We start from the raw sequence: 15088 nt of genomic DNA on the forward strand, positions 1-15088 counted from the left end.
TGCCAGCATTAGAATTGGGAATTATTTACAGTAGCCTTAGACTCAAATCCCTCTACCAGTCAGATTATTTGTTGGAAATAAATGTGTCAAACTAAAGCGTTCTAGTATTTGAATTTCCCTGAATGAGATTTTTTTTTTTTGCCATTTCTCTTATTTAAAAAATATTACAATTCAAAACTTGAAAAATGATGTACAGTCTATACTTTTAAAATGATTTGTTTAGATTTTGTCAACAAGGTAGCTTTAATGATTGATAGTGTTTTATTTTTCAGGTTTTGTAGTAAAGCTTAGTATTTAACTTTTCTTTGTATGAAATGTAAGACCTGTCTACATTCATTAATATTCATCAAATGTAATTTTTATTTTGAATATTTAATTATTACTGTAAAAGAGAATGTTAGTTAAATCCAGTCTTGTTTGATTTTCATGCTTTTATGTATCCCTAAATGTCAAAGTTTCCCTGTAAAATAGGACTTTCTAGCCTTTTAAAAATTAAATTTAAATATTTACTTTTAAATCTTAATATGGTTCTCAACTGAATATTCTAACTTGTTTTTATAAATTTTTTCTGACAATGAGAAATGTGCTTGCATTCTGTTATATCACCTAACCCCCTGAAGATTTTAACAGTGGTATGGTCTTCCTGAAAGACAGTTCAGCATGGAGGAAAGAATAGGGTTTTCTATTATTTAGAAATCATTTTTTGAAATCCAAAATAATTCTTGTAAGATGTTTCCTGACTAGCTGCTATAAGTAGAAAGGAGAGGAAATGAGAGAAGGGTTCATCAAAATGGTGTTAAGAATTACAATTTTGACCTGTTTCCTTCCTAGTTTCATGGTCCTGTAATTGTAGGCAAGTTATACTTACCCTCTCTCGGTACCCACTTTCTTCCTGTGAATAATAATGATGGGTCGCGACTTCATAAAGATTTAAGATTTTTATTGAGGGAAAAAATATATGAAGCCCATAGCATCATGCTAGGCACATAGAATATGCTTAACAAAGGTTGGTTATCTTTCATTTTCATCTTCAATTTCCTGATTTATTTCTGAAATAATTTGTAAATTAGTTCTAAGTCACTTTTAAGAAAATTGTTGACCCCATAAGAAATATGCTTCGAATAGTAAATAAACATTCAGGTCTATAGTAAGTCTAAGTAAATGGAAATGTTTTTAACCTTTATCAGATAAATGAGCTTAAGTCACTGTCTTCTGATTTGGGTGTGAGTAACTCAGGCACTGTATGACACAGTTCTTTGACTCTTTTTCTGTCAGTATAAAAAGTGGACTAAGCAGTTGTTCCATTTATTTCTAATACCTCCTTTTCTGAGGTCGTATTTGACCTTAAATATTTCCCCAAGTAGATTTTAGTACAGAGGTGTTAGTTCCAGTGCTTTGTATAGTTAAATACATCAAATTCAGCAATTTAGTGTGGGTGTGGCAAGGATTGGAGAGATTCTAAAATGACCTAACTTCTATTAATCAAAATATAATATATTTTAGAGAGTAAAAATAGTAGCTCTATCACTTGAGTTCATGAAGACTTAGCTGATTTTTTAATAATTAATAAGTTTTTTCTGCCAATGAGTATTAGATTACTGCTGACTTTTTAGTGCCATAGTACCTTGTGGTAGTTTCTCTACAGGGTTTAAAGGTGTATCCCAGGGTTTTTTTTTGTTTGTTTGTTTTCTTTTCTGTCCTGCTCATAGGAAATAATCTTTACAACATGCCATAAGGAGAATACCTCTAGAGATTCTTGCATGTCATTAATATGTTATAAAGATCGGTCAGTTCCATTGTCTTTTGTCAATCTTGATCGGAGCTTGCCGAGTAAGTCTATAAGCCTGCATGTGCCTGGCAACTGTTACCTAGTGACAGTTTCAGCTGCAGTAGCCATTGACTGTGCTGTTGATTGGGGCAGGAGGACCGAGTCACCTTTCTGATGGTGAGTTCTTCTGCATCAGCTCAGGATGAGGAGGAGGAGCAGGGCTTCGGCTCAGGTGGAGGCAGTGATACTGAGAGATTGTTAAGAATATACCGACAGCATCTTGGTAACTGCATCACAGTAAATCGGACTTCTGAATCAAGCAGCCCAGCCTAGCAGCTGATAAGAGTGACTGTAGGTGAGAAGCATTGTTTTATTCCTGTAACAAGAGAACTATTTTGTGATAAGTGAAACTAGGAATGTACAAGGAGGAATATCCTGTGGCTGTTATGAAAGAAAAAGGACTTCTCTGCATGACTTGGTGGTGCACAAGAAAATAACTTTCAGAAGAATGCTTTCTGTTAAGCTGCTGCATTGTTCCTGAAGGAAATGTTTTTATTTCTAATGCATGTTACTTCTTCAAAAGGTATGACAACAAAGACTAACAAGAGACTCTCTGAAATGCCTATACTTTAAAAAAGACTTTTGACAAATGTTAACCTGATATCAGAATGACCTTGGAAGCCTTTTGGATGGATTCTATCCTGTCAGCCTTTCAGTATTTCAGACTATAAGATTTAAACTCATCGTGATGCTTTAGAAGTATTTTAAAACAGGAACATCTTATAACCTACCTAAATGGCCCCTGTATTAATTGAGCACTTGCTCAAAATAGAATACAGAAATAGAAGTGGCATTTTCTTAACATATGGCTGCTATATAACTGAAAATATAACAAACAAGGTAAATTTTCCACTTTCAAAAGATTTAACTGAAGTAATGATTTAATGTGTTAATCATTTAGTGAAATTAGAAAAGATGTAGAAATATATGGACTATAAAGCCTACTTAGCAATACCTAAGTAATAAATAAATAAGCTCGGAGTACATAAGAAAGTTTCTATTATTGTCTGAATTTCATATATTTACATATATTTGTGAGACATAGGTGTGGTTGCAAAGCTGAGAAATAAGTTATGACCATGCACCATTGTAAGGAAGGTGGCGTATCACATAATGAAGGTTAATTTTAGCTGAAATTAATAGCAAAAATGATTTATTTTCCTTTTGGAAAGGAAGAAGTATAAATTACGTTGCTGATGGTAGCACCAGTAACTATAATGGACTGTTTTCATCTGAATGCTTAAAAAAAATGCATGCAGAATTAAAACTTCAGAAATTTATCATATTTTGTCAGCTTTGACCCATTGTGTGTTATATTCCCTACTGGAAACATGCTTTTTTTCTCTCATGAGAGTTTTAGGGCAATCTGGAGCCTGTTACCTCTGTTCTGCTCCTTTGTGCCCAAATAGAGATGTGAGTCTTCTAGAATTGAGCTTGTTGGAGAAGGGGGTTCTTAGCTTTTGAGAGAAATGAGAGAGAAATAGATCATAAAGTTGACCCAGCAGCACCAAACCCTGAGCTGAACTCAAAGACACTTTGCCACAGTGAACTTTTTTCTTAGCTTTCCAGCCAGATCTGAGATCTTAATTATTAAAATTCTAAAATATGAATTCACTGCTCATGACAGTTGGAACAGCCTGAGAATATTTAAGACTTTTTCTTTTCTCATTCTTTTTAGTTGATCCCTAAGACATTACCTTTCTGAGAACAAATGGCTCACAGTGGCTTTTCTTCCCTTGGCAATTGCTTTTTTTTTTTCTTTTCTTTTACAGATACAATTTTTTTGTAGTGCAAAGTAGTAGGTCCATTTTCTCTAGAAGTGCCTTATGTCTGCAAAAAGTTGTTTGAGAGCAGTAGAGGAAGCTAATCAAGTGACCTTTTTTCACCTCCTTTCTAGCTTATTCCCCTCCCTTCTCCCCCAAAGCTGAGGTGTGTTACTGCTGCACTGAGGCTGATGAAGAGACTTGAGTCCTCTCTGGGATGCTCAGCTGTGACAGGAGCGCTGCCACTGTCTACCGAAGCTGATTCTGAGACACTCATGGGCAGAGTCTAGCAGATGCTGGGCAGGGCACCTGCTTGCTGTAGCCAAGGCTGCAGGTTCCCTTAATTCCAAGCCATGAATGAATCCGGGTGGACTGAATGGAGGAGCCTGAACACGAGCAGTGGCATTTTGAATGTGTCTGAACGTCACTCCTGCCCGCTTGGATTTGGCCACTACAGTATGGTGGATGTCTGCATCTTTGAGACAGTTGTTATTGTCTTGCTGACGTTTCTGATCATTGCTGGGAACTTAACGGTCATCTTTGTCTTTCACTGTGCTCCACTCTTACACCATTATACAACCAGCTATTTCATTCAGACGATGGCATATGCTGACCTTTTCGTTGGAGTTAGCTGCTTGGTTCCTACTCTCTCACTTCTCCACTACTCTACAGGTATTCACGAGTCACTGACTTGCCAGGTTTTTGGATATATCATCTCAGTTCTAAAAAGTGTTTCTATGGCATGTCTGGCTTGCATAAGTGTGGATCGCTATCTTGCAATAACCAAGCCTCTTTCCTACAATCAACTGGTCACCCCTTGCCGTCTGAGAATTTGCATTATTTTAATCTGGATCTACTCTTGCCTAATTTTCTTGCCTTCCTTTTTTGGCTGGGGGAAACCTGGTTACCACGGAGACATTTTTGAGTGGTGTGCCTCCTCTTGGCTCACCAGTGCCTATTTTACTGGCTTTATTGTTTGTTTACTTTATGCTCCTGCTGCCTTTGTTGTCTGCTTTACTTACTTCCACATTTTCAAAATTTGCCGGCAGCACACCAAAGAGATAAATGACCGGAGGGCCCGATTCCCTAGCCACGAGGTGGATTCCTCTGGAGAGACTGGACACAGCCCCGACCGTCGCTACGCTATGGTTTTGTTTCGGATAACCAGTGTGTTTTACATGCTGTGGCTCCCCTATATCATTTACTTTCTTCTAGAAAGCTCCCGCGTCTTGGACAATCCAACACTGTCCTTCCTAACAACCTGGCTTGCTATAAGTAATAGTTTTTGTAACTGTGTAATATACAGCCTTTCCAACAGTGTTTTCCGGCTAGGCCTCCGAAGACTTTCTGAGACGATGTGCACATCTTGTATGTGTGTGAAGGATCAGGAAGCACGAGACCCCAAACCTAGGAAACGGGCTAATTCCTGCTCCATTTGAACAGGGCTACGCAGTAAATCAAATGTAATCTGACAGTGGTTTTTGGATCGTATTCTTAATTCATCTGGAAATTTGCCACTAGAGAAATATTTACTTGAATGGTTGACTATGAGAGGAAGAGACTAAAGGTTTCTTTTTTATAAATCTCCCCTTTTTTCATGGAAAAAAATAAAGAAAAGGATGTATAGAGGGTAATATCATAAGATAATAGTAGTATGTGAGCAGTAATAAGAAAAATTAAGCACTAAGGATGAAAAAGTATCTCAGATCTTCCACAGGGCATGAACAAAGCCCCTGGCGTCTGTCTCTCTATCTGACTGGACTCTCTCTGTTTCTGTCTCTCATTCTGTCTGTCTCTGTCTCTCACTCTTTTTGTGTTTATGGAAGTTACTTAATATAAACTGCCCTTAATAGAAAAATGCTACATATTATATATGTAGTAAAGTATAACCTTTTGCATCAAAGTGTACTTTTAAACTCACTAATCTACATGGTCTCTCCATGGAGGATGCATAGTAAGCATGTATTTTGTTACCTGCAACACAACCCTTTTGCTTGTGTTTTCATAATATTTGCAGCACAAAATTTCTGCTGTGAACAAAAAGAAATGATATTTTTGTTTCTTCTGGGTAAAATTATGCTCCCTCCTCCTTCCTAACAGCCTGTTTTTTTCCTCCATTTGTCTTCATCTGCATCCTTTGGTACTTTAATCCAGAAGTGTCTTAGCTGATGAAAGAATCTGCTATATAAAACAGTCATAATGTTGAATAATTCCTTCCTTCCAACAAAGCAATCTATAGACTGTTTGAAATATTTTTAATGGCTTTGGGAAACATTTTTCTTGGTTCCTTTTGAAATAGTTCATGTGCCCAAAGTGATGTCTTTTTTTTTTTTTTCCTATAGTTAAGCTTTGTTTCTTTTAAGAAAATTCACAAATAATTCTAATGCTGATGCAGAGTACCCACTCAGAAGTGAAGTGTCACTCTTAGAGCTACTTGTTGTGTCTGTGTGTCTTTTTTTTTTTCTTTTTTGAGTAAAATATTAACCTTTTTGTAGTAGGTCTACAGAGCTTATTGTTGTGTCCACCAATTTGTATGATAATGCATTTGCACATACTATATTTTTTACAACAAAGAAAAATGTAAATTACATTATGTGATCTGTGCCTAATGTTTTCTTAGCACAATATATAGATCAATATTTCTTAAGTCATCAACGTTGGAAAAAAATATACAAAAAATTCTTTTAAGAGAAAAATACTTTTGTGTAGTTGTATTTAGATATTTATATTAGGCCAACCTGCATTCTTAGTGCTGCTGAAAATACAATATACTTAATTATCAAATACAGCTAAGAACTGTCAGTATCTTCTTTTGTAATGATCTGTTTTCATATCCAGAGGTTAATTTATTTTTTAGTGTGCTACACGGAATTGTGTAATAAATTTTCAGGGGTTTAGATGTAGCAAAATGGCATTTGGGAAATTAGCAGTGGAATCAGGAGTAAGTGCTAAAACATCTAAATCTTACTTTTTTTTTTAACCATAAGTTTCCTGCCTGGCAGATATTTTAAAATTTATATGAAACTACTGGGTATTTTTCTTCTCAGCATTTTTGATTTCTTTGTTTTATGAAATGCATTTAGTGAAATGTGCCTATGACTCTTCTAATTGGAAGCCGACCATGTTTGCACACTGGTGGTTTGACTTCAGAGGTCCTTTGGTAAAAGAAATGTCATCATTTTATTGAGATTGTTCCAAACCCTTGTATATTTTTAGACATGTAAGAAAGGTTTAAAATAAAGAATAAAACAGTATTCTACATATCAAAACCAGACTTTGCTTCAGTTTAATAAAGCATTTACTTAGAATAAGCGTTAACTTATTGGAGGATCAGAATTTAATTGTTTGGCATTTCTGAGGTTTGGGTTGTTTATATTAATTCTTGTCCCCTGTTTGCCAGTGGCATCTTGGATAAGCTGAAATGCGCCTTTTAAGTTCAGACCAGTTCAAGGAAAACAGAGTTTGAGGAAATGTAATACTGCCAACTTTTCAGTTGACATAAATAGAACCTTCAACATTATGTGTATTATTTGGGAATCAAGTTTTGATTCCTTAAGTTTGGTGTGTAGGTATAGTTAGAAAAGATCCAGTGAGTCCTCTGTACAGAAAACCTGAGGCTGTGCTTATTGACTTTTCCTCTTGTGGCTCTCCCTCAGGACAGTTAATAACAGTAATTATGTGCCAGGCACTGTGTTAAGTTTTACATATATTTTAACATTAAATCCTCACTACAACCCTTTGAGATAGGTACTGTTTTTATTCCTATCCTAAAGATGAGGAAACTATAAAAAAAAAGTGATTTTTCCAAGGTCGTTCAGTCAGTCAGTGGAAGAGGTTCATTCACACTCAGTTGGGCTGAGGCTGAAGCCAAAGCCTGTACACTTAACCATTATGCATACTGCCTCCCCACCGCCAGCGCCCCCAAAGCCTTCAAACCTTTGTGTGTCTGTCTATATTTTCCCTACAAAACCTCTTTGAGTTTTCTTTTTTTCTCACTTAAATCTTTTGCTTCAGTTCTTTTTTTAATCTTGTGATATCTTTTCCCTTGATCTTAAAACTCTGTTTTATTAAAGCAGCAATCTGATAAGCCCAAACTTGCCAGTTTAGTCTATGATCAAACTGAAACCCTGGGGCATGACATTTCCTTGACATTACTTTTGCTCATTTTTCTTAAGTTTTCATTCAATAGCTTTTTCAAGTCTCTATAAATTTCCTACTGAAAAAAATTTTGTGAAGAAAAAGAGTGGAGAAGGGAATCTTTATTGTGGCTGAAAGGAGAGCCTCTCTAAGGCCAGATCTAGGTTTAAATTCTTCGTTGATTATAATGTTTCAGGTACATCTATCTCTAGGGCAAGCTACTTAACTTCCTTTTGACATATTTTAATATGTGTTTATAGAGTAAGATAAGACTTATTTTGAAACTACTCTGTCTTTTTTAGATTAATGTGTTTTAAAAATAGAAAGCATAACCATTATTCTTATCATCATATTGTATTCTGTGGTAATTATCCAGTTTGGTTATAAATGACAGCCAAACCATAATGCTGTGGTCTATTGCTAAAGGTTCTATTATCTGTGGAGTTGTTACTGAAGTTACACAGTGTTGGAAGGCTTTATAACCTACCAGTGTGTGAAACCTGCACTGGAACCCTGGCCCTCATGAGCTGTTTGGCCCTAGATAAGGTATGAAATATTCTAAGTCTTCAGTTTTCTCATCTGGAAAAATCCAGAGACTTGTACCCTCCTATTAGGCCGGATTTGAGGACTAAATGAGATAATGTAGTCTGTGTGCTCAGCATGGTTCCTGACACATACAAAGTGTTGGGAATGTGGTAGCTGCTGTTTTATTATCTTTGTGACTGCTGTATTTATTGCCATCACAACTTAAAGATCAATAGTTCCAATTTAAGAAAATTGTGTTTTATAACAATTAGAGTTTTCTAAAATAGCATTTTTGTTCAAATCTGTTTACACTCAAATAGTTATTCATGAGACATCATTTGAGATTAAAGAGGTCCAGCAAGCAGATGTTGGGATGAGATAGGGATAATTTTGAGGTTAACCTGCCTCCTTACTTTATTGTATTAAATATGCTTAAACATTTTTTCTTTTATCAGGTTAGCAATAGTGGGAAAGGAATGTTCAGGAATATCTTGCCGTTTGTCTTTGCGTTTTAGTTTTCCTCATTTGCTAAAATGGAATTTAAGATACTTTGTCATATATGTGTTACCCGGGAGAAACAAAGATTAATAAGCAGATTTGCTCTATTTATTCATTATGTAAGATTAGAAATGATGTCGCTGCCTTAAACAACCTTCCTCTGTCTCTCTCTACCCTAGAAGCTAATCATTAGATGTGGAAAAGATATAAATAGGTGATAAACAGATAAAGATTAAGATGTGGGGAATTTACTGGTATAACATGCTGAGCATAGCGTCATCTGTGTCCAGGTAGGACCATCACACTGCATAGGAGCTTATGTTACTGAGCTGATGCTATATTCTGTTGTACAGGTTCCAACAGTTGCTCTTTTCCCTGAGCAAAACTTAAAGATGAAGAAGAATCTGTGGAAAGTGGCATAATCCACAACCAAATATATAGATGTTGAGGAAAACAATATGACCTGAAAAGGGGAAAAAAAAATAGATCCTCTTTTCAGTGTTTCTTGTAAGTGAAAGTTTTACCCAATGTTAGTTTTGCACTATAATTTGAAGTGTTTTAAAGTTCCTTTAGTAGTGTAAACGGTCGTCTTTTAAAATATTAAAAGCGATGCGATCAGGTTTTTCTTCTTTATTAATAATCTCTTTTAAATTTTTTTACAGTGAGCATTTACTTCTTTTATAATCAGAATACTGTTTCATTAAAAAGAATGCTAACTGTTTAAAAATATTTTGATGTTTCACAAAACGGTTTTGTTGTTTCTACAAGTAACATTATCCAATTTTGTCTCAATACTATTTTCTTTTGAAGATAGTTTATGTAGATTTCTGACTTCTGTAATATTTGTTATTTTCAGAGAAGTTTGATGCCCTGCTTATGATATTAGATGCTCTTGAATTAATTTTGCTTCATCACAATCAGTTTGAAATTTATTTGCTGAATCTGAAATTAATCTCAATCACTATACCCCTTTTTTGGGCACCATTTTTTTTAAAATGCATCATTGATGACACCTTTTCAGCTTTTTTAATATCTTTAAATAACAGAAGGATGACCCTGCATTAGGGAATTATCGTTCAGCTGGTGTGTTAACTGCATTTCCCAGATAGGCAAGATTCTGCTTTCAGTCCTCCATCACGAAAGATCTATAACTTTTTTTTAAACATTTTTTATTGAGTTATAGTGATTTTACAATGTTGTGTCAAATTCCAGTGTAGAACACAATTTTTCAGTTATACATGAACATATATATATTCATTGTCACATTTTTTTTCACTGTGAGCTACCATGAGAAAAGATCTATAACTTTCATGGTAACTTTTTTCTACTTTTATATAAGATTATCTATGAAGGTGAAGAAAATTAGAGTAATAAATTTAGCAGGAGTCAGTTATGTCTGATAGATACTAACGTGAAAGGCGTATGTGATGTCAGTAATCTTCACTATAGGTAAATAGGACCAGATTAGTTTCTGATATTGTGAATTTTTAAAATATGTAGGTGATAAATATCAAGAAAAATAGTGCACAGTGATAGAATTTATTGAATGGAAATATTTGCTTAAATTCTAAAACTTCCCCCAAATGCTGCTTTATGCAAGAGGAATCACATTTATCTTTGATTTTAGAAATTTGACTCCAATTTTATTTTATGTTTTCTACTTAAATAAGTGTAAATGAGGTTGATGACAGTTAAACATGCCCAGATATACTTTATAAATTCAAGTGGTGGTATTATTTTAGGTAGAATGCCCACATACAGAAAGTCAAGTTCGAAGTTGTCTATGCTGTTCTTTAAAATTCAGAATATATCTTTGCAATGCAGACTGTAGCAAGAAATGACCCGTGCATTTGTCTGAGGTTATGCCTGACATGCATTCATGTATATACCCTGTGTAAAATGCAGTTTTAAAACATTTACTTATGTTCCTAATACAATATGAAGTTTTAAAATAGGTATTATTAGATTGTACATTTTATAATAATAAATAGCTTCTTCACAGTTATTTCATTTACTCTTTCAGGAATTTTATAATTAAAAATCCTAAATTGGTAAAATAGATATTATCAGTGATGGATTTGGGGAAGATTGAAAGGTAATTTTTGAATAAGCAAGTGAAAAAATCCTGGTTTTAATATTTTAACAAGTTAAATTATATTTGAATTTTTCTTTTATTTATTAGTTTGGTAAGGAAAAGAGGATTAAAAATTCTGTTTTTAGAATTGCTTAAAGTTACCAATTTCAAAAGAGAACATAGTTTCTTATTTGCAAGGAAACTTCTGTATAATGTGCATCTAGGTTTTTGTGAAGTGTTCTTTCCATAAGTTAGATTTTAAAATATAATTTGTATTGAAATTAAAATTACAAGTAGTTATTCATTTCACTTTTTGCTCTCCTCAAATAGATTTTGAGGAAAAACTTGACATCCCCAAAATCAGATTTATCACACTTCCTACTTCTGTTGCCCTAGCAGAATTTTTTAAACTTACTACATGTGCAAGATCTTAAAACTTTACTGGATTCCTAGGTGTATTTACTTGGAAATAAATCTGGAAAAGTGCATTTTGAAGACTCATATTTAGAATGTAATGTTAAATAGATCTTGTGATAGTTTCTGTTATTGCAGTCATCAGCTTCACATAATCAGCCCTATTTTCTCAGTTTCTAAGTGTGATTTAACACTTAAAATTGAGCAAACTGTTAAAATTTATTAGAGGACTATATCTTGATTTACTTTTATGGATTTTGAAGTCCAGGACATCCTGTGATAGCATTTATCTGTGGGACAAATAAAGGAGTGTGCATGTGGGTATGTGCGTATCTGCTGTAATGCTTTCATCGTGCCGCAGACTTAGGAGACAAAATCCCAGCATCCTCAACTTGCAGCCATTGTAGACTGTTCAGTTACTTTTGCCATAGTTAAAGGTACACATTTTTCAGTAGAAGACATATTAGGATTTGAAGTAACATTCTTTGGTAAGATTACCAGTGATGTCCTAGATTTGGCATGTTAAAATGGTATATATTCAAATGATTCCCTGTACCACGAGGAAAATGGAGACCAGTAACCTGCCTCTCCTGTCAAGTGTGAGTGTTAGGTAGTTATTAGAAAATGCTGCAAGTTAAAATTTGAAAAAGCTTAAAATGCTTTTGAACATGTATAATACCCATGACATTATGAATTAGATGTATTCTAAAAACTTCTGTGAGTAAGCATTATCTAATTTCACATATAGAAATCTGAGATAAGATTTTTAAATGAACCCAGCAAGATCATATGGCCAGACAGAGGTACTACTGACCATGTCTTCTGTAGCAGTGGTTTTGCCTATACGTTAAGGTTTTTGAATAATATATTTATAAATGGCTGGTAATAGAGTAACATGACCTTTCTTCCTTGAGTAGAAAATGAAGACTTAGCTGATATAGGAAAAATTCCATGTGAAATTTTATTTTTCAATTTATGAAGTAGGAAAGGTTACCTTAAACTGAAGGTTGGATTTTGAGATCATGGAAATTTAAATGAGATGTATTATCAGGACTGCTCATTGTTTTGGTATTTCTTAAAACAATTTCTCATCCATAGAGGATAATGGAAATTTACCTTTCTTTTTAAAAACATGACAGTCATCTGCTGAATGTATTGAGATATATAGACTAATTTGAACAGTATTAGTTATGTATTTAAAAAACTATAACCTTAATGATGAAGAATTGTCAAAAACACACTACAGTATTCATATAACTACTTCTGAAAAGTAAACATGGCATAGCTGTGCACTTTATGTTCTGAATGTTCTTTGTAGTGGATTTGCAATGTTGTTGAAGTCATAGTGGGATGGGTTTTTCTGAAGCATTATGATGGAAAGGTTTTGACATTTTTGGCTACAGTGCTTTATATATGTTTTTTGTGTAGCCTAAGAAATTGTACTCAGGGGATTAGAGAGATCAGTCTGAATTAGTGATGTTTCAAATAAAACCCTATTAATATATAATTCAGTTTTATTTATTTTATAATAATGGTTATAGGAAAAGGAACTCAAATTAGGCTAACACAGGATTGCCTTATAAATGTCCTTAGATGAAACCTTTCCTTAGTTTCTAGTATATGCATCAGTTTAATACAAATGATTTCTACTGAGTTATTTCAAAAGTTTATTGTCTTAAACATTTAAAATTTTTGTGAGAATTTGATACTCATTAAAAGGATTTGTGAGTTGAGTCATTGCAAAATCCAATTTATTGAAATCTGAATTAACCAGATATGTTTACATTCTGTATCAACAAATTAGGACAATAAATATTTATTGATTGTGTTTTATGTGACATAAGTTGTGGTTCTGCAGATACTCTAGGACCTTTTTAAGTCCAAAGAATAACTTACTGAATTGTGGGGAGCAAACAAGGGGGCATATTACCTAATTTCCAAAATTTGAGGAAGAGATTGCAGAAGAGCCTTAGGAACAATGCAATAGATGGAAGAATTGGAGGGATTTATGCATTTTAAAAGATGAATATTTAGCCATGTGTTTGGATGCTTTAGTCTCAGAGGATACTTTGGGATATTTGAGAAGTTTTTAGGTAAAAGGAAAGGAAATGTTCAGTATTCAACATAGTACAAATGTGTTGTTGAGAAAAATACAGAAAAACTTCAGGATGCAGTATATTAAAAAGAAAATATTCTTTTATGTGGATTAAACATAATTGGAATGAAATCATTAGGTATAAAGTATAAGCTTTGAGATCAGGGCAAGAATATTTACATGCATAGAAGTAGCTTCAGGGGCTGCACATGGGACATATTCTACCAACTCAGATATCATCCTAGACCACTGCTGCTGTTTTTTCCCCCTAATATTTGTCACCTGATTATTGGGGAATCTACTTTCTACTAAATTCTATGCAAGATAATGACATTTATAAGTAAAACAGATTTTCAGTTCTCCAAGCACATATAGACTATTAATAGAGGATATACAGACTAAATGTAGATAACTATAGTATAGGATAGGAGTTGACAAAGTGCACTGCTTACTACTGTAAAAGTTTTACCGAAACATAGCTGTACCCATTCATTTATGAATCAATCTATGGCTGATTTCATCTTTTATACTGCAATGGCAGAGTTAGTTGTGACAGAGATTTTATGTCCTATAAAACCTAAAATATTTACTATTTGACCCTTTCAGGAAGAAATTTCCTGACCCCTGGTGTAAAAACATTATGTATACCTTATACATGGTACTCACAATAACAGAATGTTGTGCTTTTGTCATTGCTAAGGATTTCATAAGGAGTGATTGCTAACTGCAGCCTGGTTCATCCAAGTATCAGGAAAATTTCTGATACGGGTAAAACTGTAGATATTGATTCCTCCTCTGTGATTCCAGTGGTTTGTCAACTGATTACCTCACTCTAAATGAAACGCAGACGTACTCTTTCTAATTAATTAATTCTTACCTTTTACAGTTAATCTACATACTTTTTTAAATCTTTTCCTCTTTGGCTAAAGTTCTTTGTGTGTAAAACTTACTTCCTAGTCTTTTTATTCAACTGCTAATGTAGTGTCATCACACATTATTTTACCTTTAAGTATGGAGTCAGTAATGCTTAACATTGGATGTACTTTTCAAACATCAAAAGCATTTGTTAAACTTTCCTTCAATAAATCATAATCTTAAAGTCTGAAAAATTGATTTACTTGTAAATAAGTAGTCCTCTTTTGCGGTACTCTACGAAGCAGTAAAACAAAAGAACAGAAGATCTAGCTATGTAAGAACGAACTTGTATGCAACTCAAAAATGTGTACGACTTAAGAGAAATTATAATTCTGCATTGATATATAACATTATTCGTAGGCTCTTGATAAAATGTAAGTTAGAAAATTAGTGATGTAGTTGCACTCATGGCTAAGATTTATTACAGCAAAAGGCGTTTTATGGTTTTTTGACATTGTCAGATGCTGTTTAAAACCAGTCATCAGAATGTTTTGGTTTTCCTGAAGTTTAGTCAAATGGGTGAGAAAATGAATAATCTTAAAACTGATATTGAAGACACACTTCATTTGGTTCATTAGAATAAAAGCAAACAATTATTATATATGCTTTCTGTGCACTCAGTGCTTTTCCATGTCAGAGGTAGGTGAGCCATCATTTGAACCCATGTAGTCTGGCTGAGCACCCTTATAATTTGTTTATTGTATGTTTTTTCTAAATGAATGAAAGGAAAATTTCATGTAAAGCTGGATGTTACAAAATAGTAAATTGTCAGGTTTGGTATTAGTTGATTTTAAATGAACCATCTCAGAGGGCCATTAGATCTTCCTGCTTTTCTCAGA

At 33.9% G+C, this 15088-nt stretch overlaps 2 protein-coding genes across 6 annotated transcripts in view; both read left to right on the forward strand.

Moving 5' to 3' along the window:
- RABGAP1L (RAB GTPase activating protein 1 like) overlaps positions 1 to 15088 on the forward strand; it is a 563496-nt gene that overhangs the window by 182111 nt on the left and 366297 nt on the right. The window lies entirely within an intron of this gene.
- Positions 1534 to 6850, forward strand: GPR52 (G protein-coupled receptor 52). Its single transcript, XM_010992879.3, has 2 exons — positions 1534 to 2668; positions 3726 to 6850. The coding sequence occupies exon 2, from the start codon at positions 3945 to 3947 to the stop codon at positions 5028 to 5030; it is 1086 nt and encodes a 361-aa protein (XP_010991181.3). The 5' UTR covers positions 1534 to 2668; positions 3726 to 3944; the 3' UTR covers positions 5031 to 6850.

Source organism: Camelus dromedarius, chromosome 23, assembly GCF_036321535.1.
Source record: "Camelus dromedarius isolate mCamDro1 chromosome 23, mCamDro1.pat, whole genome shotgun sequence".
Taxonomy (NCBI): Eukaryota; Metazoa; Chordata; class Mammalia; order Artiodactyla; family Camelidae; genus Camelus; species Camelus dromedarius.

Excerpts from the sequence above, each read along its gene's own strand:
- GPR52 (XM_010992879.3), top strand. The coding sequence starts at position 3,945 with ATGAATGAATCCGGGTGGACTGAATGGAGGAGCCTGAACACGAGCAGT.